This window comes from Bombus impatiens, unplaced genomic scaffold (genome assembly GCF_000188095.3).
Source record: "Bombus impatiens unplaced genomic scaffold, BIMP_2.2 scf_0565, whole genome shotgun sequence".
In the NCBI taxonomy this organism is placed as follows: domain Eukaryota; kingdom Metazoa; phylum Arthropoda; class Insecta; order Hymenoptera; family Apidae; genus Bombus; species Bombus impatiens.
This window is the reverse complement of record NT_176984.1, coordinates 409,888-436,380: the sequence shown is the minus strand read 5'-3', so window position 1 is coordinate 436,380 and position 26,493 is coordinate 409,888. Positions and strand designations below refer to the sequence as shown.

The following is a 26,493-nucleotide window of genomic DNA, read 5'->3' as shown; positions in this document are numbered from 1 at the left end:
CGATAAAGGAAAGACAATGATAGATAGATATGGTTATATCGTAAACTTCCGAATCGATTGAAGAGTGTAATTGCAAATTATGTTACGAAAAGATGTAATCATGGAGAAAAGAAAAGGTCAGGCCAGCCGAAACAATTATCTCCATGAGATGAACGAGAAGTACTGAAAATAACATCTGATCATCAAAGTCACTGTTGGATATTAAAAATGAAAGTAATATAAATGCATCAAGAAACACCATTGGTCACACTTACTACAAAATTATCCAACATTGTGATCCTGAAAATGAAATCGGCATCAAAATTATAGATTATCGATAATGAAAAAAAATTTGCATTTGCAAAGGAAGATGTGAACAGATATTGGAAAACAATAAATATGATTTTTTTTCTTTCAAAATTATAATAAAATTCTCCTAAAATTGTAAAAAAATCCCTCAAAGTTTTGTAATAAAAATTTTTCTTGTATGTAAGTAGTATTCAGCGAAGAAAAAATATTTAGTCCAGATGGCCCGATGGCTATAATTATTATTGGCACGACCTCAGAAAAGAAAAGAAAAGTTGTGTTTTTCAAAACACAACTTTGTAGGAGATTCTGTTATGACTTTTGTGTGCTTATCAGCTTCCGGCCAAAGCTCTGTTCAAATAGAATAAGTAGAATTAGCTATATAGATGTGCTACAAGATTAGTTATAATCCTTTAGAACTTATCAAAATTTAATTTTTATGCAAGACAATGCACCCATTCATAAGTCGGCTTGTACTGGTAGAGGATAGTTATCTGAGCTGTTATTTAAAAGACGAGATATTTTGCTTTTGAAACCCGTTAAATATATTTTAACGACGGTACGCAGAGCGGTGTGCTCACCGCATCTACTCGATCTTACTCGATCGACACACAGTCGGATCCGCTTGTACTCGTCATATCGATTGTAACACGTTCACTTTGAAATCGCTTTTCGCACGTCGGGGTTACCAATTGTAGAGGATGGTTATCTGAGTTGTTATTTAAATGACGAGATATCTTGCTTTTGAAACCCGTCAAATATATTTTAAAATAATATATACATACTTTACATTAGTTTGTGAAAAGCAATATACCTCTTCTGGAACGGCCTGCACGTTCTCCCGACGTAAATCAGATTGGAAACACATGGAGAATACTAGTTTTTCAGATTTATTCGAAAAATCAAAAATATAATAAAGTTACAAAATTAAAAGATGTAATTATTGAAGCATGAAATACTATCTATACTACTATCTACTACTATCGGTGAAAAAATAATATAAAATTTCGTTTTCAAGATATATCACGTCAGATATGTCATTCACGGCCTACTAACTGCTGAAATTATTATTAAAATAAAATTTAGGTTTAGCTATAAAAAAAACATTATCCTGAGAAAAGTAAGTTTAATGTTAAATCTAAAAAGCTATTGTCTACTGGGGATATATTAAAATTATTGCATTATCCCACGAATTCATTATTGTTTGAAAGGAAAGAGTTTCTTTATTTTACTAAAAAAAAAATATATATATATATATAATAAAGGATTGATTTCTCTTTCTGTGTCATCTAAGATTAATTCTCTTGTAACGTGGAACTATACAAGTATACCTCGTTTGTGGTGGAACTAAATTGTTTCTTTTGTCTGTAACGTGAAACCAAACATTGCAGATTCCTAACTTATAGATTCTTGCATATGATGGCGTGGATCATCTTCGATACTCCAGACTTATGTATACGACTGCAGTTCATGATCATTGTTCTAATTGTTCTCCTCGCACTCATCTTGTTCTTCGGTTGTATATTTTATGCTTTCACTTTCCAGCTGCGACTTAATAAGTGCTCTTGTGGCGTCATTTTTGCATTCATATCTGTCTAAAAATCCATCGACAGTTTCTGCTTTAAGTAACAGTTTACGGAATCGATCTCTGGATTTCTTGATTCTTATGAATTTTTGTCTGAGATATCTTATTTGTGCTCTCAAATTTCTATTTTTTTTCAACAGCTGAGCACATTCGTTGTCCAATTTCATTTCTTGGAAAGTTCTGGTTGTCGAATTCTCATGTTGTACTGCGCAAGTCATCTGTGGTTCAACTGCTGCCCATTCCATTGAATCCTCATTGTCAGAGAATTTTAACGGCCCCTTTGTATAGTCCAGTGTTGGTTTATTAATAAATAATTCATTTTCTCCTTCTTCTTCTACCTCTTCTGCCTCTTGCTGTTGTTGATAGTGATAGGGGTGATGTTGATATCGTTCTTCTTCCTCTTCCCCTTCTTTCAGCTGTTCTTCGATCACGAGCTGACTTGCTTGTACATCTTCTTCTTCTTCATTTATAAATACATTTTCTGGTGGTTCGGGTATGGCATTCATCTTCAACCTTCTTATTTTATTCGTATTTTTTCTAGGATTTGATTTGAACATTTCGGGTGAAAAATGATCGGCACAAACGCCCATGTTTCTCAAAGTGGAGCTGGCATAACGTTTTAGATTTGGATTTCCTGTTAAAAGAGTAGTACGTACAGATAGTAATAGAAAATAATATAGATGAAAAGAGTAAAACATATTGATGTCGGGAAACAAGGTATTTCGTTTTATATCAAAATTGTCTGGCTGGCGGGAAACAAGGTACATATCGCGTTTAGTGCTTCATTTGACATTTATTTCCATTTGAGATATACACGTGTATATGTTACAGGCGCAATCAATAAGATATACAGAGTGCTTATAGGTATGCCATGCATTCAGCCTTAGACACCCGTGTAATGCAAGCCTAAATTTTATTTTTCCCCTCACATATATGTATAATACATAAACGAGAATTACATTGTTGTTATATGAATCTTATCAAGTTCCCATATCTATACATTGTATACTTATATCTGTGCATTGTAACATAAATTATGATTGATTCAAATAAATTTTATCAGTCTTCGTTTTCCGTTTACGAAGAAACCTACACTAGTTCGCTAATTTTAACCAATTATATCGTGTTTCGTGACGTTTTAATGAGAAAAATATTACGAACATGATGAAAATTTCATAAAAATAGGCCAGTAATATAGAAGTTTTATTTTTGGATTCATTATCGATATTCGATCTCGGATCGAGTAATATTGCTCGCCACTATCTCTGTGGTCGGTAGTGAACGTTCAATAAAGAAAATCTACGTAACACTTTTATTGTAAATCCTAAGATATCATCAATAAATTCCACTACCGTGAATATATTTTAATTGAAGAAATGACTGAACTTCGTCTCCAAGCACAACTTTTTCCGAACTATTATTGCGCTTTTTTATAATATAGGAAACATTCGATAATTACATAAGAGTCGGGATTTGAGTGTTGCAATTATGCAGATGTGGAAACGATACTATTTTTGGAAACTGACATATTAGATGTGCCGAACTTAAAAAAGAAAACTTAAAAACTAGAGTGAAAGAGAAAGAGGAACGAAGAGTCAAAGTCGGCAACATATAAATACCTGCGATAAGTCAAACCTTTTAACTCAAGACTCAAATCTGCTTGTTTTCTTTCTTTCAATATTTTCAATTTGTGACTAATGAAACTTTTACCAATATGTTTCTTACATCTTCCTGATTAAAGTGGCACCAAACACGGTATAATTTGGAACGTATTTAATTACTCAATTTAATCGGAAAAATCTCGCAAATACATTAGTAAAAGATTAATTTTTAAAAAGTCAAAGATAAGAAAAGTTTCACTTTTAAATTAACATTTAGATACATTATCTCAGCGATATCATGGATATTTGATCTTGTTACACTACTCGATCGCAGCGAGCCGTTAAGCTTATCCATGTGTCAGGGGAACCACCCCTCCGTAGAGGGAATGACGAGTGTGCAATTATTCAGAGGATCGTTTTGTGCAATTATCGCATGTTTCCTGTATTCGATAAATGGAGGCAAGATATAACGAGTTTGAGTCTCGAAATTACGGTTTGATTATCTAAGAATCTATTGCATCGTTCCAGAAATGCATTGTTAAAGTTATTTCGTATGACATTTTTGTTTTATGCATTGTTCGCCTTTGTTAATATTATGAGCGTAATTGGATACTGTCATATGGAGACAGAAAAATACAAGCAGTATTGTGGGAATTGTTTCGAAGTTTCGGGAGTGCGCAGGGATATGAAATCATCGAGTGTAAACGCGTGACTCGCTTTTCCACCGGTCGTCTTCCCCTTATTGTGACAGCAAATTAAAGTCCTTCGGCTCTAACCAAATCGCTCTGTGTTCTAATTATAGCAACAGCTCATAGATGGCGAGCAATATTTAACCGCAATAGTAAGCATATACGTTATACTGTTGCCATTCTCATATTTTCTCGCGAGTTCCGAATTAAATGAATAACTCTGTATAAATTTTATTTAAATGTTATTTGACAAGTCGAGTCATATACATAATATTGATAATAGAGCGGTGTACTGTTATTCTGAACACAATATATGCTTAAATAAATAATACAATTTACTCTCTAAATGGTCATCACGTTAAAGTAAACCATACAGTAGGTTGAAAGTACCAAACTTTAAAAACGCAAAATATTTGAACCAATGGATTCCTAGATTAAAAACTGCTATATATCGCCTTTGTTCATCGATTACTATCAGATAACGGAAAGATAGTTTTTAAAGATGATGCCCAGAAATGAGATATAACCGAAAAAATACCCAGCATCAATGTGTTAATATAACAAATTGACAAATACGAAACATATATATGCACAGTACGAACACCTTGTATTTACCAATTATTGAAACCCATTCTTTAAGAAGGGGACTGTTTTCTTTCGGGAAGCGATACAGATGATGTCCTTTATGTCGGCCGTTGTTGCAATTGACGTAAGCGCAAACATCTATTGATTTACTGTTCTGCAAATTCATAATGTAAAATACGTGAAACACGCTATAAAATACAACACACAAATCCGCGAAAACGTAGCTACAAGAATGAAATAAAGAAAACAAAATACAATGAAATGAATAAAAGAACGCAAATAAACAAACAAATAAGAAAACGGTTGCGGTCAAGAATAATTCTTTATATGTATATGCCACATGTTAGATTGAGTTGGCTGCGATAGACGATAACTGATAAATCTCCCTAAAATTTGTTTTTTCGGAGATTCGTTATAAACTTAGGGATAAGAGTGGGGTTTACGATCAGAATGTTTGCAAGTTCATTGGTAGAGACAGCATTAGTGGAAACAGAAGGTAAACGCTCTCGCCTATTGGTTATCCTAAGACAGCGATTGACCTATCCAATTAGCCTTCAAAATAACTAACATTGGGAAAAAATTAAAAGTGGCAGTATTTTCGCACAAAAAATGGCTATAAAGTTATATTAAAAAAGTTAAAAATTGTATGTTTTTTTATTTTAATACTAAGACTTATTTTATAACATTGTCTTCCGGAAGATAAGCATCGTCCCCACCATCATCACTGTTGTTGCTATGGTACAGAAATATTGGTGGTTGTGAGAGTATACCATATACTCCGATTGTCGATTCCTCTAAATAACATCGTCTGTCTACTGTGTTTCTTTGACGACAAAGGAACATGCTATGCGGCGAACGCCTCGGGAAACAGGCGCATGAGGGGTCCCTACACTGCATGTTGAACAGCAGACAGCCGTATAAAATGTGTCTGTCTTCACCTTCGCTAGTAAACAATTCATGAACAGTTCCTAAATACATATAATCGCTAGATGATGTTTTTAACCAACTTCGAAAAGGAGCAGGTTATCAATTCAATGTTTATTCTTTTTATATATATCAAACGATTATTCTGCAATGGACAGATTTATCGAAATGAAACCTTTTACATTCTATAGGGATGTTCCGTCATTGGTGGCGTCTGAAAAAATTTTTGGTTTCTTCACAGTACCGAAAATAAATCTTCAGTAAAAGTCGAATTTTTCACGAGCCTTGTAAAAACAAATTTTACGGAAATTTATCAGTCTGTTGTGTCCACACAACAACCAAATATGTATCTAACACAAATAAACACATCTCGACCAAAATCATCCTTCTTAGTTGAAAATTTCCCAGTAAAAATATCTTTAGCCAATTCTAATTTTTATTCATTTTTATTTAATTAACTACTTTACATTATTTGCTTATTAATTTGATTTTTATTTTTGTAGATACGTTTTCACGGACGTGTGCGTTGTTTTTTGTACTTTATTTCAAGTTGTTATGTCATGCATTCGCAAAGGAAGATTAAATCAGTGGATATATGTGCCTATGTCGAATGCAACAACGGTTAACGTCAAAGACATTATTTGTATCACTCTTCGAAAGGAAATGATCTTTGTAAATAATAGATTTTAAAAGTTGGTACGTACAAGATGTTCGTACAATTCGTGTGTTTCGTATTTGTTAATTTGCTGTCACAGTATACCGCTTTATTATCAATATGTAAACCGATTTGACAAATAATATGTTAATGTATGTTATAATAACATAACATAATAACATAGTTGGATAAGGATTATATATGTGGCCCAAGCAATATTATTCGTCCTTTTTCATTCCTATAAGACAGAATTCAATTTTGCTCATACGAACTGACTGACATTGTCTGCATACATTATCCGCAGATTGTTGATTAAAGGTGTATGTAGACTGCCTGCAGACAATAGGAGACTCTTCCACTAAGAGTGTGAGAGGGTGCTGGGTATCTGATCTTGGATGAGCGTCGATGAGTTGAGAATATGCTGTAGATGGAACACATGTGTTGTAAGGTAACAATACGATTGTAGAACCACCGAGTCTTTAGAAATAATTTAAGGGAACGACAACTATTTATAATCAAGAATAATTCAGCGACGCGGAATTTTTTGGAATTAACATAATCTTTTCCTTAAACTCTATGCTTTTTATTATTTTATTGCCTGCGAACCATTAATCGAACTCTCGGACGCCCTCACTTCAGGACCTCTTGCTACCTAATGTAATGTATGTATATAGAGGTTGGACTTTCTCCTTCTTTGAAACCTGTATTCATCAATCATACTGAACCAAAAATGAGTAATAAAATTAATAAAGTCAAAGTATGTCCGCGAAGTAATAAATTTTTCAGATGTAATATTATACATATGGTGTGACATGTAGTATATCATAGTTTCCATTCATCGAGTACTACCAGAAGATGCAAAACAAATTAAAAAAAATTGGTATTCAAAAACAAAGTTTAGTTTAGAAATTTAAATACCAAAGAACAAAATGAAACTGTGATACATATGTTTACTACTCCAATTCTTCGACTAAAGTACGTTGACTAAAGTGAGTTTTCACGATTCAGTAATGTTTGGTAATTAGATAAGCATCATGGAAGATAAGAAATTCAATATTTGGTTACGGCAACCAATTTCGTTTGCAGCAACCTAATAGCCAGTAGCTAGCGACTTTGAGCCATTTGATTCCTTAGGAACTGATGAATTTTTAACGTTTTGCAGCAGTAAAATAATTTGATGTGCAGGTTATTGGATTCGTTTTAAGAAACGCCACTTACCTACCAAGGAAAAAAATATGTGGTTCCACGTGACGATGAAAAAATATTCATGCCTGTACAATAAATATGCTAATTGCCAAGGGTTAATGTTACATCTAAATGATATATGGAAAATACATTAAAATTATTGCATCATTCCACTGATCCATTATCGTTTGAATGGGAATATTCTCTCTTCTCCAAAAAAATATAGTAAACAATTAATTTCTCTTTCTTAGACAACTTACAATTAGTTTAATTATTGCGTCATTTTGCTATTTTCATACTTGTTTATCTTGGATCGAAAAGTAGATATGAACTTTTCCGCATACAATTAAATAGGTTCTCGTTTATGCTAGTGTGCAACTAAGGAAAGAAGGAATTTCTTCTCTGGCGCAACTAAACAGGGCAGATCCCTAACTTTATAGGATATTATATATACTAGTGTGGGTCACTTTCTACCATGGTCCGCGTGGTGCAGCACAAGTTCGAGAATAACCCAAATCATACATATGAACCCTCTCATTTCTTCTATATTCTATATATAGCATTTATTCGTCAAATTTTTGCAGTTTGTGAGATATTATATTAGTGTATGTGAAATTTATTTCTTCGCGTTTAACACGATAACTTTACTATTCACATAATTTTTATAATTTTATTTGCTGTACTTATCTTCTATTTTGGAAATTTTTCTATGTAATAACTAGATATTTGTATATTGTTTGGATCTAACGTACATATTTGAATCTTAAGTTACCTTACCTTAAAAAAGACTGCAGACTAGCCTAATTGCATATGAAACTTTTCTTCTTTGGGAAATGAAACGAAACGTGTCGAATCATTCTTATCGTGATGAAAAATTGAGATCATCACACAGTGAAAATTATGAGACTGATTTACGAAGAACAGAAGAAGAAAGATTACGGCGTAGGCGCGAATGGATTGTAGAACAACAAATGCTACGAGAACATGAAAAATTGAAGAAGAAGAAGATCTTAGAATATGAAATACGTCGTGCTCTCGAGAAAGGTTTATCACTGCCCAAAGAAAGATTTTCACATCACAGTAGCAATACGAGTGAAAGTAAATCCCCGGAAAGTCAGCACAGAACTGTTGCTACATTAAGTACATCTAATACATCTATATTATCTAAAAAGTAAGTATGAATAATACAAAGCATTTTATTTTAAACAGTTAAATGAAATTGTTTTATATATAAATAAAAATTAATTTCAAGGCAAATGTTTAGAGGATATAATAATATCTCGTTGTAGATCATCGGTTGCTTCGTCTGATACATTTCTGTGAATATCTTCTGTGAATGAATTTCTGTGAATATATACTTTGATTCTTCGTAGTTCTGCAGCAGTAACTTGTATGCCTTCTGGTCCTTTAAATAAAGGTGTTGTACCATCTGATGCCTCTAATCTATAATGCAAATGAACGTTTCGTCTTCCATAATTTAATATACTTGAATTTATCAAGCTATAATCTTCTTCATAAATTAAGAACCAAATTATACCTTTCAGTATCATATAATTATGTACCTAGCTGCTACACAATTTGTGAAGTAATTTAAATCTAATTTAAATACTTAAAATAATTAAGTAATATATATATACATATATAATATATATATATATATATATATATATATATATATATGTCATATATATGTATATATATATTACTTAATTATTTTAAGTATTTAAATTAGATTTAAATTACTTCACAAATTGTGTAGCAGCTAGGTACATAATTATATGATACTGAAAGGTATAATTTGGTTCTTAATTTATGAAGAAGATTATAGCTTGATAAATTCAAGTATATTAAATTATGGAAGACGAAACGTTCATTTGCATTATAGATTAGAGGCATCAGATGGTACAACACCTTTATTTAAAGGACCAGAAGGCATACAAGTTACTGCTGCAGAACTACGAAGAATCAAAGTATATATTCACAGAAATTCATTCACAGAAGATATTCACAGAAATGTATCAGACGAAGCAACCGATGATCTACAACGAGATATTATCAATTTTGAAGATGTTTTGGTCAAAAGAAGAGAGGGTAAATAAATATTGTTTTTTTCTATAATTACCTAACAACTTTCAGTCATGCAATGAAGAAATACTAAAGGAGTATATAAATTCAACTCGGAAGATAATTCCTTTCGGAATTTTCCAACAACCGTAATTTATAAATTCATATTCCAGCATATTGTATGCTTTGTATTGTAAGGTTGATAATCATATGTTCTATTTTTTTTTCTTTTTTTCTTTTTCCTATATGTTTGAAATTTAATTATGGATAGCAAAATCTTCACTTTACTTATTGCAACATCTGAAGAATGATGACATTATATAGAAATTTTTATGGACATGAAAATGATGAATTTGTGATCGTATTGTGTTCTATAATATTCAATGCAAGTTATGTGTAACTTTAAATTTAATGATATGTATTTGATTCACCAAGGATGAAGAAAATTTGGAATACAACGTTGGATTTGGATAACTGGATATTGAACATTTAATGTGCAATATGTAAGCACAATGTTTTTATATTTTCAATGTCCTAAGAGTAATTTTATTCTTGTTTGCTGCTTTACATTTTCTTTTTTTGTCATCGAGTTTGTACAAAAAAATTATGTTTTGGAATAATGGTATAATAGAACTAATGTTACATATAAAAAAATGATCTATTGCGAACTGTACTTCAAATTCTTACTCCATTTTGTAGATTCTCCATATGCTTTACTTTTGGAATGTCTGCATGTCTAGAAACGCAAAAGTTTAATTAGAAAATTTCATGTTTTATGGTGATATATTAAATATATATTTAATTTAACAGTGGAGGAAGGATAAAGTTATGGAATCTTTTCATTGAAATTTCATTCCCAAGGCTCGTGATTCTACAACTGAAGAATGAAAATTATATTCAAAAGTAACTAATTAATCCCTTGCCTTACGATTGAAGTTACAATAGTACATGCCATAAGCAACAATATGCTCGGTTACACGTCAAGCCATTTGACGGTTTGGCTGGGCGTTCGAAGTTGTGCAAATCGCACATGTCTTTTGATGTATAAATGCATGTGTAAGGTACAACTAATTTTATTTTGCAAGATATTTGATAAATAATTACTATCAATTGATCATTGAACAAAAAAAAGACTTAGTATCTTGAAGTAAATAATAAGTCAATAACAGCCACGTACCACATCTCTCATACGTGTTGTCTATGTTTAGCTCGATCGACGTACCACGTCTCCAACGCGACGTTGCGGGTTAAGAGATTAAAACTACCACATCTAAGAATTCTATAATGAAACAGGAGCATTTTTCACTTAATCTATTTGAATTAATTGGCTTCTGTATAAATAGGTAGCTTTATTTTAGCCTGGTGGCATTGAAATAGAACTTGATTTGCAAATTTTATAAACTTTCAGTATTATACGTAACTCATTACTACAAATATCTCCAGGTTTCTACTTTCTTGTATATAAAGTTTTAAATAATATAACAAGAATGTTACAAAATATTATTCTATAAACAATAGAAAATTGAAAAAGTAATTAATATCAAATTTTTACTTAAAGATACTTTTTTGATTGCAAAATGTAATGTGTTACAATATAATAGTTAGTTATAATGAAATATATTTGAAGAAAATAATAAACTATGCAGTTATACATATATCAACAAAATGGAAGATTTTCTAATCATCATAGAAGACATATAGCATATAAAACATCTCGACAATTCTTCAATTTACCAAAATTTTCTTGTAAGAAAACTGTTATTATTTTTTAGCTAAAATTTTAATAGAAGTTTGAGTTTCTTGAAATTCATAAAATCTGAAAGAAATCGTTGGTTCTGAATAATTATTACTAGTTAAAAATATATATCGTATATATAACAAAGTATATATATAAATAAGTAAAGTATATATATACAGAATAACATAAAGTAAAGATTGTATTTTCATAACTAATTTCTCTTATAATTATGGATTCACGTATATAAAATTGTTTTATGATTTATGGCGCCAAAAAAAATTGTTCATTTGTGCAATTAATCTAAAGAATTTATATATGTAGCAACCATAAATTGGCAATCATTTAATGTGATTTATATTTTTAATAGTAAATATATATCTTTTTTACATTATTGATATATACAATACTATTATAGAATCAGCAATTTAAAGTGAAAGATAATTATATTTCTATTTCTTTTATACTATTTTTACCGTTTCATTCACTTCATACATCTGTTATAAAATGTCCTGGCTTACAATTTTTCAGAAGCGGTCAGTTTATTTACATATTAACCTTAAGATTTCTAAGGTCTGTCACAGCTGCTAATACTGCTTAATTGCTTTCTTCATATACATGTACTTCAGATTTTCTATTTATAAATAAATTTATTTAACCATAGGAGAGGGATCCAAATCTATATTTGAGAGAGAAGAAATAAAAAGTGTAACAGCTAAAACAGAAGAAATTGTGGAACATCGTACAGTTGTTGCTATAAATAATGAAAATTTGGGTTTGTTCATTATTAAAAATTTAAATCTGTTGTCGTTATTTTGTTTAAATTGATAAGATATTTTTTATGTGTATCAAAATTGTATTTCATTGTAAAAAATGACGTTTTATTTTTAGAAAACAAGCCAGAAGCAAATAAAGAATATACTACTTCTTCAAGAAGTCGAAGTCCTCCATGTAGATCGTCCCATCATACCAGGTTTGATATATAAATGCCTGTATTTATGTATTGGTTATTAAACGAAATGGATATAGTAATTTTACCATGGATATGATAAAAGTATTGCTACATAGTGCTTACAGAAGGTATCTTTTGTACACACTCTGTACATCGTGTACATCATTGTGCTTATTATGAAATTTATGGATTAATTAATTAAATCAAAGTATATTATGTTTTATATCATTTGACAGTCCTTTTATATGACAAAAATCTAATACCATGACAATGAAATATAGACCATAATAAAAAAGATGCATCATAGGAAAATGGAGATTTGTACAGGGGGTAAAGAAAGTAAGTTTAAAGAAGATCGTTGCGCGATTCTATACCTTCGCATCGGTGAAAATTTGTAAACAAAGTTCATGTATAACGACCTTGACCTCGAATTCACGGTCACATTTTTTATTGCAACGAATTCTACTTTTACAAGAAAGAAAAGCGTCAAATGAACTATGTCTTGTAAAAAGCTTGACTCCTGCCGGGAAAAGAATATTAAAACTTTAGTAATTCTTAAACCGGCTTTATCTACAATATCAACTTTTTTTTTTTATAAATCTCCTTTGATTCGAAGGTGTAAAATCACGCTACGATCCTCTTTACACTTACTTTTTTTACATCTTGCACAAACACTTTAGTAATCACTACATGGTTACTTAGTACCGTTATTTGCATTTTAAGCTCATAGCCTATTACAAAAAAAAAGGTTATTGATACTTATTACATATATCTTACATATATATGAACATTTACATACTTCACACATATATACCCAGTATACACACATACTGCAATATACTAACTTAATTTTTATTATGATTCGAGTAATATTAATTTGTTTATTGTCATGACTTCTTGCACAAAATGGAATATATATATATATATATTCATAAAAATAATGGATATAATTATTTACTTATATAAAATTTTTATATAATAATAATATTTTATTATTAATAGTAATATTTTCATTTAATATTATATATTTTGTTGAAATACTATACTTCACAAATTTAGATTAGTAAGTACCTAATAAATTATTATCATATATATATAACATATAGGAATACAGGAATAATGTATGTAACATTTATAAGTATTATTAGAACATTTATGATCATAATGAACATGTATTACTAAATTCGTACCTTATATTTAATTGTGCTATGTGACTTTTATTTTAGGTATATGCTTTGTGTTACTATAGTCTGTTTTGTTCTAGCTTATGCTTGTTTCTTTTTTTTTTTGGATGTATCAGAAGTGGAAACTCGGTGAAAAAGGTAACTCTAAGCTGCTAAAAGCCCGACTTCTCTTTCATCTCCACTAAGTGGAGGGATATGATGTAATTGTTACTTTAATGAAGTTTTGGTATAAAAAGATTGAAAGGAATTTGATTCGCAATATATCTGTATGCATATGTTTGGTAATGTCATTACCAATGCTTATGTTTTCTTTTTTGATTTGACTATATATAATCTATTTAACGAGACGAGGTAGTAAACGTATTCAAGTTTTGTTTGCTGCCTCGTCTCGTTAGACAGAGTATATATTTCGTTTCTTTCTTCTTCCTCAAGAAAAATGTAATAATATAATAAAATACTTTCTATCATATGAATAAAGAATGAATTAGAACAAGTTACATGAAAATATTGCTATTCAAATTCATACGTGCATTTCATAGGTATTCTTCTCACAAACTTCAGTTAAAATATCTTATAAATAATCAGTCATCTTCATGCCAATAAATACAAAGTAATTATCTCTTCATGAAATCCAAAAACCATTTAGTTAGTAAAAACAATTTAGTTCATAAAATTTTCACAACTCATTTCTAGTAAATGTTACTTTATAATATAGGTTTTTTGATTAACATGTTAATATAAATGGAATCTATTAGTAATATTTTTTGTCTATACTAACATTAGCATATCATATCCGACTTTTATATGTTTTTTGTTCAGGTAAAGTATTATGGATGTAATGATTAATAACAATCATGAGAAGGTAAGTGATTGAAGTTCTAAAAGTAAATTTAATGTCTATATGTACTAATTACCATTTGTCTTGGCCATTTAATCCCTAATTCATTATTAAGGATTATGCAAAGCAATCAATTAAATGTATAACAAATAGAATATAAAATTGTTATTTTTTATAATATTGTGCACATCTGTTTATTTTTTCATTTAAGTCCAATATTATTTTGAGAATTATTCTACTTGCTTTTACTTACATTTTATAATAAATTTCAGCACTTATATTTTCTAACTTGCTATAATGCATGATTATTCATCATGCTACTATTAACTATTTTTTCTTTTTGGTAATTTATATAATTTATATATAAATTTTTATATAATTTATATATAAATAAATTCAATATTTAGTGAAATATAGATATAAATTACAGAGTATTGCCGTATTAAAACGTAAAAATTATATAATATCAATCCGTTAATATATTATGTTAATATATTAATAATAATAGTATTTATATTTTGTGTTTTAATACGATAATGTTTAGTTTAAAGTTAATTTAATGTAAAGTTTAAAACTAAACTTTTGTTACTTAAGTATTCTTTTTTAGGTATAAAGATTCAAAACATAATAACAGGGATAGTTACAGAAATGATAGGTACCAATTATTCGTTATAATTTTGTATATTTGGTTAATATGTTTATTTTTCAGTTTTATTGTAATGTTGTATAATTTATTTAGAGACAGAGATCATAGTAGAGGTGGAAGTAGAGAGTATAAAGAAAAAGTCAGGCTACATAGTCAATTGCACACTGCAGAGGAAAAACACCTGCGAGAAAGAAAAAGTAATAGAGATAATTCACATTCAAAGGGAGGAGAACAAAGAGCATGGGTCAAAGATTCTCATAACAGGTACATAATAAAATATGAAATAATGTAAAATGATGTTTTTTGAAAACTAAATGTTATAAATATTATTGAAGCAACAAGTCATCTAAACACGAAAGACCTTATCGAGAAAAATCGAGAGAGCGATTCCGAGAAAGAAGAGAAAGAGATAAGTCTAGAGAACGTAGGCTACCTCCATCACATTATATTGAACCCATTCCTGTTCCTGTTTATTATGGAGTAAGTATTCAATTTATACGTGGAATATAATTCTTCTGACATTAAATTTCATTGGTCATTAGGGTTTTCCTCCGAGACCAATAATGGTTGGACCATTGGTTCCAATTCCAAGGCAAGTTCCTTTAAAAGGAATTAGGCATATGATGAGTCCATTAAGACCATATCCACCACGATTTATTCAGCCAGATATATATAGATTTTGTCCATTTCCAAATCCTAGTATGTATTCTTTTAATTCATAATGAAGTACATGAAGAGTTACTGTGTTAATTATTTGTATTTTATATAGGATTTAGGCCAATGTATTAATGGAGGATTTATGATGAATGGAAAATTGCTGCATTAAATATCAGACATTTTACAAAAATTAAAAATTTTTCGAAGTATCATAGTGAAGTAGATTATCTTTAATTCAAAATATTGTTATGATTGTATGAGATATATACATGTTTTATATTTTTTTAGCAGCCATAAGAATTTTTTATGATTTAGATTAAAAACTGTATGAATTAGTTCATTCAGACACTGGCATGCATATAAGAATTGATGTTTCATCGATTTTACGATCTCGCTATATTATAAACATTATTATATTAATACAATCGCTTTTTAACCGTTTGAGTCCTAAGCAGCGCGATCACGCTGTTTGAATTTTTTGTTGAAAAATCCCAATACATTTGAACGCTACGGACGTTTGACGGTATTTTGTATTTCATTGATATCTTCTCAATAATTTTTATTGAACAAAACTTGAAATATTTATAAACTAATAGTACGCATATATAATAATATAGATGTATTTCATAAAGTAGCAAATATGACGAGCGCTGTTACGCCTCTTTTTCTACTGTTTTTTCTATGACCCCTGGAACTCAAACAGTTAAGCTAAAAACCGTGAAGACAAAAAAATCATGTTTTTGACCATTGATTTTTTAAATACCGATTATCTTGTAATATGTGCATTTTTAAGCATATTTAATAATATTTCCAAAATCTTTTAAAATTTGTTTATATTTGATGTATTTTTGTGAAACTTGCTTGTATGTTTTTAGATGGTAATAATAATATTGTGTTCAAATTGTATTAATTGATAATGGATTGTGTATTATTAAATTTAAAAAATATGTTTATGTAGTTTGTAGTATGTAGTTTGTTTGTATAGTTTTTATATATAATAATTTGTCGTATATCAGACTTTATGTTTACATATTTCAAGGAGGTTGTTTGGCAAAAAGGATTGGTTTCCTTAGTATACACTTTTTTTATTTTTGGCATTTATAATAGTAGTAAAGTTAAAAATTTATTTAGGTAATGAACTTCATGTAAATTTGATATATTAAAAAATGATGTATTAATAAAACTATACAAAGCAAACTATTTATTGTAATATTTAGAAGATAAAATCACTTTCTATTTAGGTTTTATTTGCGTAATTGTGTTTGTGAAAATGCATGTTTATATAAGTGATTGCAATCTAAAATTACAAGAGTTTCTATCAGATACGTAATTATTTTTCGTTTTATAAGAATATCGTTTATTTATGTTAAATCAGTTTCATTTAATTCTCATAGCACAAAAAACCAGAGAAAATTGAAATTTTCAAAATTGCAAGTTCAGGTATCAAATTGATAAAATCAGGTTACTAATTTAGTTATTCTACACTCCTTTTTGGAGTTATTTAATAATATATAGAACATACAGATATTTTAAATAAAATAAATTATCACTGGGATTAATAATGTATAGTATGACGAACGAGGTACATAATAGCCGTGACATTCAATGCCTTTTTGTGTTCCACATTTGGGGTCTGGACTCCTGATCTCGGTCATATATAGGTCTGTATATAGGATTGGAAACTCTCGTGGTAGGTTAGTGATCAAATGATGTTGATCAATTTGTCTGCAGGAAAGCGCTTCAATTAAGAAATTATGATTGCAGCGGACTTCAGAGCCACTTTACGCTAACTTTGGATTAAGGTACGCTGTACCAACTTTGCCAACTGTACCAACAAATTAAAGAAACTCTCTACTTTATCAGCCGAAAAAGAAAATTTAATTATCAAAATTATTAATACCTTGTTATATTTATACTTTACTATATGTTATTTTATCACATCGTACATGTATTTTAACTATTCTATTTTATTATTAACGTAATTCTTTTTGTAAGTAGTCAGTTAGCGACGAGAATCTGAAGTATCGAGACGTGTCAAACATAATAATATTTGATCGGAATTTATTGTAAGTTCAGTTCAGCGTTAAAGTGTTAAATAAATAAGTTAAGTTATAAAATAAAGAGTTTACTACATTATAAGAGTTATTGAATCATTAGAATTAACTGTCAAGACCACCACAAATTGGTGACCTCGACATGATCTCTTCGAAATGCCATTACACCATTCTCCGACAAGATGTAAAACATTTCCTCAAAGAGTTTTAACAAACACAATGTCTGAAACGCAGTTGACGCATTGTCGATGGTTAAACAATCTCTCTTTTGAAGAGAGAACCTTAATTTTGTGATTTACAGAAATTGAGGCGGCCTTCGCAATCAAAAAGATAACACACCTCTTGTCCTTTGTCACGAAAATCTTTAGAAACTCATTGACTAGAGATAAATATGAGACTCTGAAAGCGCGTATTATTTCTTCGTTTGATGAGTTTAGCGAATTCAAGTTGAGGGATCTTCTTCGCAATAATGAACTTGTAGACGAAAAATCATTTTCTATAACGCTTAAGAAATCTAGCGGATGGGTTATGTAATGAGAGCGTTTTTAGGACTTCTATCCTTCAAAAACCTCCAAATAACGATCGAGGGATTCTTGCAATCAGTGATGTTCAAGATTTGTCACGACTAACATAACAAACGGACGAAATCGCTGGGATCATTGATATCCTCATGTTACGTCACGTGAAATGGTCCGTGCGACGTCCTTGATTGTATGACCGTCAAGGCTCAAACCTCCTTAGACAGACCCTCAATAAACCTAAGGCCCCAACACAAACCGAATCTTATTAGCTTGCAGGAACCTTTAATTATGCAAGTATTTTCGGTTTATAACTGGTATTTAAAACAGTCCTTAGGTCTATTGCACGCTCTTACAAACACGGAGAAAACGGGTAGTCATCTATTGGGAAAAACCGAATATTTGTCTAACAAAAAGGCTGATTTTTTCCATGAATAAGGCCACCCATGAGCCACGTTGGTAGGAGGCTTCCTCCTCATACCTTCAGGCATTAAAGTAGGTCATAACCAATTGATATCGCGGATCATTACCCTCACTTTTCCTAACGAAAAGTGTGAACAACGAATCCGCGTTCTTCGTGCAAGGGGCACACCCACACCGAGTTTTCTTCCGTAATAACATGGTGTAAAACTGACTTGTCGCTTTTATTTTTAGTTCTTAGTTTTACATCCAGTTTTACACCAAGTTTTATACCAAGTTTACACCAAGTTTCACATCCAGTTTCACATCCAGTTTTACATCCAGTTTCACATCCAGTTTCACATCCAGTTTCACATCCAGTTTACATCCAGTCTAGATCGAGTTTATATCATCAGAAGGATCAACTCTACTTCTTCTCCTTGCGCTCTAATCTATATTCAGTCAAATCTCAGTCAGTCTAAGTCAAGAACCAGTTAAAGGCTGGTGCAAGGAACATCAAGAGTCAGAAGTCCAGCAAGAAACTACAAGTTGAACACATACATCATCATCGTCATCACGAAAGGAGTCTCAGGTCGTACTCGTTCGTAGTTGTCATATCACATACTCATTCTTGTATCACACTGAAGTTGTTGGAGCATTCAAATATATAATAACCTGTTAATATCAGTGTTATCTACAGTCAACTACCTTTATTATCCCACAAGAAATAAAGGATCGGACTATCGGAAACTATCACAACTGATAGGGTTTTCAAGGACAAAGTCCTCCATCGTCGGATGTCAACGGGTACCAACCATTGTCTACCACCTAGCGTCAAACGGATTGGTCGAACGGTAGCGTCGCTCATTGAAAACCGCATTAGGATGTCATAATAATGAAAATTGGGTGGGGATTACCAGTCGTTTTACTTAGAATACAAATCGCGTACAAAGACGAACGAAGAAATTCAAAGAAGATGTTAGAGCCTCACCAGCCGAATTACTATACGAAACAACATTACATTACATTAAATATATGTGTATATACTTGATTTAGGGGTCGCAATTTTGTTAACTTTTTTTTATTAAAGATAATAATACATATTTGATAATGATTTACAATTAATATTTACTTAAACAGCAGTTTTCTGTACCAAATGAAACCCTGTATACATACTTATTTTAAATAAATTGTGAAAAATTATGAAGAATAATTTAGTTTAGTCATTGAGTAAGCTCGATGGTTTAGTTTATATTCTTTAGTTTATATAACGATGATATTGAATACAAAATCATAACTTCACAATTGCAGTGTTCCATGATGGCCGATATGTACAGCGTAGCTTCCGATATTTAGAGCCTTACTTCCTCCACTGGAGTCCAGACTTGTGTATACGACCATAGCTCGCGCCCATTATTTTAGTTATTTCACAATACAAGTGCTGCACCAAGCGGCCAAGTGCTGAAGGCGTTCCACGTTAGTATATACAAGAACCGATAAAGTTAGTGATTTGCACTGTTTGGTTTCGCGCTAGCATATACAAGAACCTGTTTAGTTCCACCACAAACGAGGTATACTCGCTGTGGTTCCACACTACAAAAGCTTATTTCACTGTGTGGTTCTACAGAAAAGTTCATGCTATTCTATACAAGATAGACAAGTACGAGAATAACAAAATTGCACAATAATAAACTTAACTTAGCTTATTATATTTTTTTGGAGAAGAAAAGAAAATCTTTCCCCTGAAACGGTAACGGATCAATGGAATGGTGCAGTAATTTTAATATATTTTCCATACATAATAGTTTTTAGATTTAACATTAAAGTTACTTTCCTCGTAGAGATATTTTTGTTATAAAAAATTCAAATATTATTTCAATGTAGTTTATTAATTTAATATTTAATTCAATATTTATAGTAATTTCAGTAGTTGATAGGTTGCGAATAATATTTCTGACGTGATTTATTTATTTTGTATGATTTTATGCAGACAAGATTTAATGTTATAACTAATTTGTGATCCACGACTTTTACCTTTTACTTTCATTACTGATACGCCTACGAGATGTCGTCGCCGCAGCTTTGCTCACTCATCTATTTCTTTATATGTATATATCTCTAATTCAATACACACATGACATACATATTACTGAAGTACCTAAGCAATTGTCTATCATCTCCACTGGACACACGCATTTGCCATGTGTGCTATTAGGCTCTACTAATTCTTTTTTAGTAAATACTTTATCAAATGGTCGTTTATGAGTAAAGGATGCTTAAATCAATGTCGAGTTTCTCAGTCGGTACGGCAGTTACGTTTGCCCACAAAGGCCCACAAGGGGATTTGTCTATTCTTATATTTATTAAAATATACGACTGTAAGAAAATGTGAAATTCGAACGCCTGGGACGGGCACCTGGCCTTCGTCATTCTCGGGAAAAGAGAAGCATTAACATTTGAGGGTGTCATAAATTAAGCCCTCCCCGTACGATAATGTAAACCAGAGGGTCCCGACATTTTGCAACTGCGATGCCTGGTATATTCGAGTATCCTTCGTACAATCGTCGACGTGGACGAACGTCAAAATAAAACCACGCGAGTTCGACATTTCCGAATTTATAAAGCGTGCTATAAACGTGACTCCCTTGAATTCGCTTTTGGTATTTTCTTACATGAGTCCATAGTCATATGAAAGTACTACTAAATGACACAAAATTTAATATACCTAATTAATTAATATGTAAATGCTACAGACAAAAACATTTTGAAAACCAGTCGCAAATATTATTCGACAGCCATCGCACGTCCTGCGTTCCAGGGCTAGGATCGTCGATAGCTTCATGGCGTGCTCTAAACATTGACTAAATCCTAGCCACTCAAGAAGGTCGCACAGTAAGATCGCTTTCGCATCAGTGAGGCAATACTAATACAACGACGAAAAATTTTTATTTTTAATTTTTTGCTAATAAAAATTTCATTAACATATTGGTAAAATTTTCCTGATTAAAATGAAGCATTGAATGGGCTTATTAAACTTTCTCTTTTGACTGCTGGTCGGTTGGTCGAACTTGTCTTAATGCGATAGAGCCAGTTAGATCCTAACTGTTAGGACAAAACCTTAGGTGTAAGGAGTATAGAAACACGAACATGATACACCATAGCACACTAACACAGTGTCTTTTCTCGTCTTCTTTCTTTGCCTTGTGCCGTTACATTTGAATTCATATAAAATTCATGGAATTAATAAATTTTACTCAGTAATATAAGTAACATGAGTAAAAGTCGTGGATAACAAATCAATTGTTACGTGTGAAATCTTTCTACAGTTAATTTGTTCTGCAAACAGATTCGTCAGAAATATGTATTATTCGCTGGCCTAGTGAGATTACTATTAAAATGAAATTAGGTTTTATTATAACAAAAACATCGACGCGATGCGATATAGATTAAAAAATTGCGATAGATTAAAAAATTAATTTCTCTTTCTTAGGCCAACTCATTTTGATTACTATGTGATTCTGTTATTCTTATACTTGTATATTTCGGATAGAAAAATATGAATTTTTACGTACGACCATAGAATTAAATAGGTTTTTGTTATACATACGTTACATACTAGCGTGGAAATAAATAGGTTTTTGTCTATACTAGAGTTCAATCAGTACAATACTTAGCCGCTTGGTGCAATACTTCTTCTCGAGGGCCAACTGGACCTTATAGGCATTAACACTATCGTTTCCCCTCTGCTTGTATATTCGTTCCGAAAACAGAAAAACTCGTTCGAAAGTTGTGTCGTAAAAAATGTTGTGTCCGAAACGCGGAAAATAAGAAGGATTTTGTTCTGCGCATGCTTGACAGAGACAGACAGAGACAGAGGTATTCTGCTCATTTCTGTCTGTCTCGTATAACGAAACCTTCTCTTACCCTCCATCTTGACATTTTTTAATTCAAAAAATGGACAGTTTTCCCTAGCGTGTGTCCAAACTTGTTTATTTGATTGTGCTCAAGAATTTTACCCGTACCACGGAAATTGCCAGATCTGTGTATACGACCGTGGATCGTGGTTACCAGCTTACTACTCTGCCCAAAAGTTAACCTAACTTGAACGTAGTTAAATACTTTATACATAATTAGTACTGTTTAAATTGTACTGTTACCGTATTTAAATATGTTTTCCTGAAATTTGTTTGTTAGACATTCTAGAAATACAGTGTAATTATTATTATATAGAATTAAATAATATTTTTCTTGAAAATAGTGAAGAAACGTCCAATAAAAGATTATATTTCACTGTACGTGCTGGAAGAGTCAATAATAAGTTATTACGATAAAGTGAAAGACGGATATCTTTTATTATCGATTTGATACTCGCAATATATGAAAATGTATAAACGTAAATTTGATGAATTAGAAGATAATAATGTTAGAAAAACACCAGTAAAAAACTCGTTAGATTCGGATGAAGAAGATGATGATGCTAACGAGGATAATTATAATATAATGAGTGATGATGAAATTGAAGGTACGTAAAAATATGAAAAATTTGTTTAACATGATGTTAAATATCTGTATATAATTATTAGGTGCCGAAGATGGACCAAGTGCTCCAGAAACAAATGTGGGGTTTACAGCATTTAATATGAAAGAGGAATTAGAAGAAGGACATTTTGACAAACAAGGCCATTATCTTTGGAACAAAGAAAAAGAAATTAGAGATAATTGGTTAGACAACATTGATTGGATGCAGGTTTGTAAAACTAGTTGGTCAAATGATTTTAATCTTAGAATATGTGACAGAACTAATCCACTAAATTTGCATAATTGTATAATACGAATTGAAGTCCTGGTAGTTTAAAATAAAATGTAAATTTGTTTTCATGTTTCTAATTTTTTTCTTGCTCTTGGACTTTTGCATATTGAAATATCAGAATATGTTTCCATACAGCAAACAAATAAAATTATCTGTAAACCTGCCTTGTTTACTCAGTAATGCAAAACATTACTAAGGCGTAATCTTGATAGATCAAAGCGAGTTCTACAGCAAGTGTAAAGAAGGAAAGCCAAAGCAGTAAAACACTTGGACTGGCACATAGCGATAGTGAAGATGAAGATCCAGATATAATGTTCAATCCAACTCAGGTTTATAAACAAATATTGGAATACTTACAACCTGGAGAAACTGTTTCTAAGGCTTTGTGCAGGCTTGGTAGCTATTTTTAGTTGATTAAGTTACATTTGAAAGAATGTGTTCATCATTACAATTATTTAAAGGAAAAGGAAAAAAAAGATTAACTACTGCAGAGAGATGGAAAAGAAAACAGGAAAAGAAACCGATAGAAGATGATCAAAATTCTATTAGTATAACAAAATTAACAGAATTGGCAAATGAATTGTTAACTCGTACTGGAAATATGGATATATATCAAGAAAGTTACGAGCAAATCAAAAAGAAGGTAATTGCATATGATAAAATATGATAGATATCAAAAACTTTTAATAACCTAACTATAATATGATTTTCATAAGGTCGAGCTAGGAGATAAACATGCTCATCCGTCAAAACAGGAAGCAGAATTGGATATGTATGCTGATGATTTTGACGTAAAAGAGAAAGCAAAATTGGATGAGAATGAAAGTAATTATTTTTTCTGAGAATGTTTTCCTATATAATTTTCTGATATTATATATTATGTTTATTTTTTTTTAGGTAATAATAAAGGAATTGATAATTCTGAAGCAGAAGAAGCTAAAGAAGTAACATGGGAATTAAAATGGTCACAAGATGAAAATGCAGAAGTTTATGGTCCTCATACAAGTGAGCAAATGAATGCATGGGCAAGGGAAGGTTATTTTAAAAGTGGAGCTTGGGTGCGAAGAACGGGACAAAATAATCAATTTTATGATGCTGCAAGAGTGGATTTTGAACTTTATCTGTGATGTTTTGTTCTTGTTTGATACCTTATTTGATAAAAGAACTAGTATGTAACTGTAATTTTTTGATGATAAATACAATGAGAAACAATGTTTCATGTAATAAAATATAGGCTAACTACCTGTCAATATGTACAGTATAATTACAAACTTTGATGAACACATACTCTGGCATTTTGAAACTATAATATAACAAATATCAAATTTAAAAACTGTGTTTCTCTGTATTTGAAAAAAAAGAGTATTATTAGAATAATACCGAGTAATAATTCATTCCATATGGCTAAATTGTATAATAACAATTGTCCATTCTTGATACATATCGCATAAATAAAACTATCGTGGAAACCTATTTACCTTTTTTCTATGTATTTGTTATTTTGCTCTTTTAAATTTTAAAGACATCTACCTTTATTGATGTATTTCAGATGTTTTTATTAATGCCTGACTAAAGACCATCCGGTATGCTACTTAAATCGAGAGAAAAAAGAAGAACTTACACTTGGGAACTTCCTGTGCACACCCAATAGTAAGATAGGGGTGGCAGAATTTATGGACCACACGACGTGGTATTTTTAAATAGGATTTTATCCCTAAAGTAAATCTATTTGTACCGCGCATAAAAACCTTGCGACTACCCTTGTTTATTCAACAGAGTGCAACTCGATGTTCTTTACATTCGAGCTTCTAGATCTTTGAGAAAATAAGTTCTGAAAAATCTTTGATTCTTGGCTTTTATTTTAGTACGTTCAACATAAAATCAGAATAAGTAAACATTCGATAAAACGTAAAAATATCGTAATTAAACGTTACAAGATAAGCACATAGAGATATATAAAACACAGGATTGAGATATCTACACGTAATATTCCATACGTATACATACGTAATAAAACAACGCAAAATAAAAGGGAGTTAACAGGCATTTCATCTACATACCCGACAAATAGCACACATATTACTGAATATACAATATAACTTTATTAGATATCTTAAACATTTTTATTAGCAATGTATGAAATTTCTATATGGTTACTTAAAATATTTCGTGTATGTAAGTAAATCGTACATACATATTTACCCGTGAGTATGCATGTATATACGTACTACTATAATGGTAGTAGTATGTATATATTTTGTAATTTATATTATAATTAATTTATATATAATTATTAAGTGTATAAATTCGTAGCTCCACCGCGAAATTTAATGGAAATTTCGCGGAGAGTATTGAAACGGTACACAAGACGAGGGTTCGTTCTAGTAATGTTAGCTTTGTGATAAAAGTTGACTGGTCGTTAATCAAAAATTGAAAAAATCCTATGCACGGTCGTTTGTAGAAAATACGAATGTGCACGTATGCGATGCAGTATGTCTAAGTTATATTAAACGTCGGAAAAAATCAGTCGGTCGATTTAGTTTGTGTTCGAGATTTGCCATTTCTCGCTATACACCGCTCGACCTAAGAAAAACGTGGTAGAAAGTTTTCGAAAGGACTATTAAATTCGGAGATCTACCGCGTCAAGGAAGAATAATAGTTCAACGCGATATTCTCACGGAAATGACCAATTCCATGCTCAGCGATTTTACGGAAAAATTCTGCGAATCAGCGAAATGCAAAAATCACCGACTTCGTGTCGATATTTTCAATTTTCGTCTCTATGTTTGACGAGAAAGAAAAGAAAAGGAGAGAACAGAATAACAGACGAAAGGGAACAAGAATAACGGAAGCGAGAAGAAAACGCGAAGCTAGAGGCTGTACATAAAGAACAGCTATGAACTCTATGAACACACGAAACTATTATACTAATATTTACAGGAAAAATTCACGTAGGTACAGGCGGTACATTCACGACGAAACAAGTTACGCTAGTTTTCTTTTTGATTTTTGCAGCACAATCAGGATACAAACGATCACGGCCCTCGTGCACAATTAAATTAATATTATTCGTGATATTTTACAAGTTGCAAATTATAAGTTATCAGCACTAATAAATTGCCCTGTA

General features: G+C 31.0%; 2 protein-coding genes, 2 long non-coding RNA genes and 1 pseudogene across 4 annotated transcripts; 3 read left to right on the top strand and 2 right to left on the bottom strand.

The window, feature by feature from the left end:
- Positions 1-842: 842 nt before the first annotated feature.
- LOC105681095 lies at positions 843-5,056 on the bottom strand (annotated as a pseudogene).
- Positions 5,057-5,084: 28 nt separating this feature from the next.
- On the top strand, positions 5,085-6,052 carry LOC117151977. Its single transcript, XR_004462170.1, has 2 exons — positions 5,085-5,709; positions 5,861-6,052. It is a non-coding gene; the product is annotated as an uncharacterized LOC117151977 (long non-coding RNA).
- A 1,888-nt stretch (positions 6,053-7,940) lies between these two features.
- LOC100747059 (zinc finger CCCH domain-containing protein 5-like) lies at positions 7,941-15,794 on the top strand. The gene is made up of 9 exons (XM_012388608.3): positions 7,941-8,680; positions 9,395-9,600; positions 11,973-12,083; positions 12,200-12,281; positions 14,890-14,937; positions 15,022-15,192; positions 15,264-15,408; positions 15,471-15,627; positions 15,699-15,794. The coding sequence occupies exons 1-9, from the start codon at positions 8,343-8,345 to the stop codon at positions 15,752-15,754; spliced, it is 1,314 nt and encodes a 437-aa protein (XP_012244031.1). The 5' UTR covers positions 7,941-8,342; the 3' UTR covers positions 15,755-15,794.
- On the bottom strand, positions 14,972-17,694 carry LOC117151976. The gene is made up of 2 exons (XR_004462169.1): positions 17,165-17,694; positions 14,972-15,109 (listed from the first exon to the last, which is right to left on the bottom strand). It is a non-coding gene; the product is annotated as an uncharacterized LOC117151976 (long non-coding RNA).
- A 4,728-nt stretch (positions 17,695-22,422) lies between these two features.
- Positions 22,423-24,839, top strand: LOC100746939 (CD2 antigen cytoplasmic tail-binding protein 2 homolog). Its single transcript, XM_003491476.4, has 6 exons — positions 22,423-23,078; positions 23,140-23,303; positions 23,579-23,762; positions 23,828-24,009; positions 24,083-24,191; positions 24,264-24,839. The coding sequence occupies exons 1-6, from the start codon at positions 22,934-22,936 to the stop codon at positions 24,491-24,493; spliced, it is 1,014 nt and encodes a 337-aa protein (XP_003491524.1). The 5' UTR covers positions 22,423-22,933; the 3' UTR covers positions 24,494-24,839.
- Positions 24,840-26,493: the final 1,654 nt, after the last annotated feature.

Coding starts and splice junctions, on each gene's coding strand:
- LOC100747059 (XM_012388608.3), top strand. CDS start 8,343: ATGAAACGAAACGTGTCGAATCATTCTTATCGTGATGAAAAATTGAGA. Junction 14,938..15,021: donor GATAGTTACAGAAATGATAG/GTACCAATTATT, acceptor TAATTTATTTAG/AGACAGAGATCATAGTAGAG. Junction 15,193..15,263: donor GTCAAAGATTCTCATAACAG/GTACATAATAAA, acceptor ATATTATTGAAG/CAACAAGTCATCTAAACACG.
- LOC100746939 (XM_003491476.4), top strand. CDS start 22,934: ATGAAAATGTATAAACGTAAATTTGATGAATTAGAAGATAATAATGTT. Junction 23,079..23,139: donor GAGTGATGATGAAATTGAAG/GTACGTAAAAAT, acceptor TATAATTATTAG/GTGCCGAAGATGGACCAAGT. Junction 24,192..24,263: donor AAAATTGGATGAGAATGAAA/GTAATTATTTTT, acceptor ATTTTTTTTTAG/GTAATAATAAAGGAATTGAT.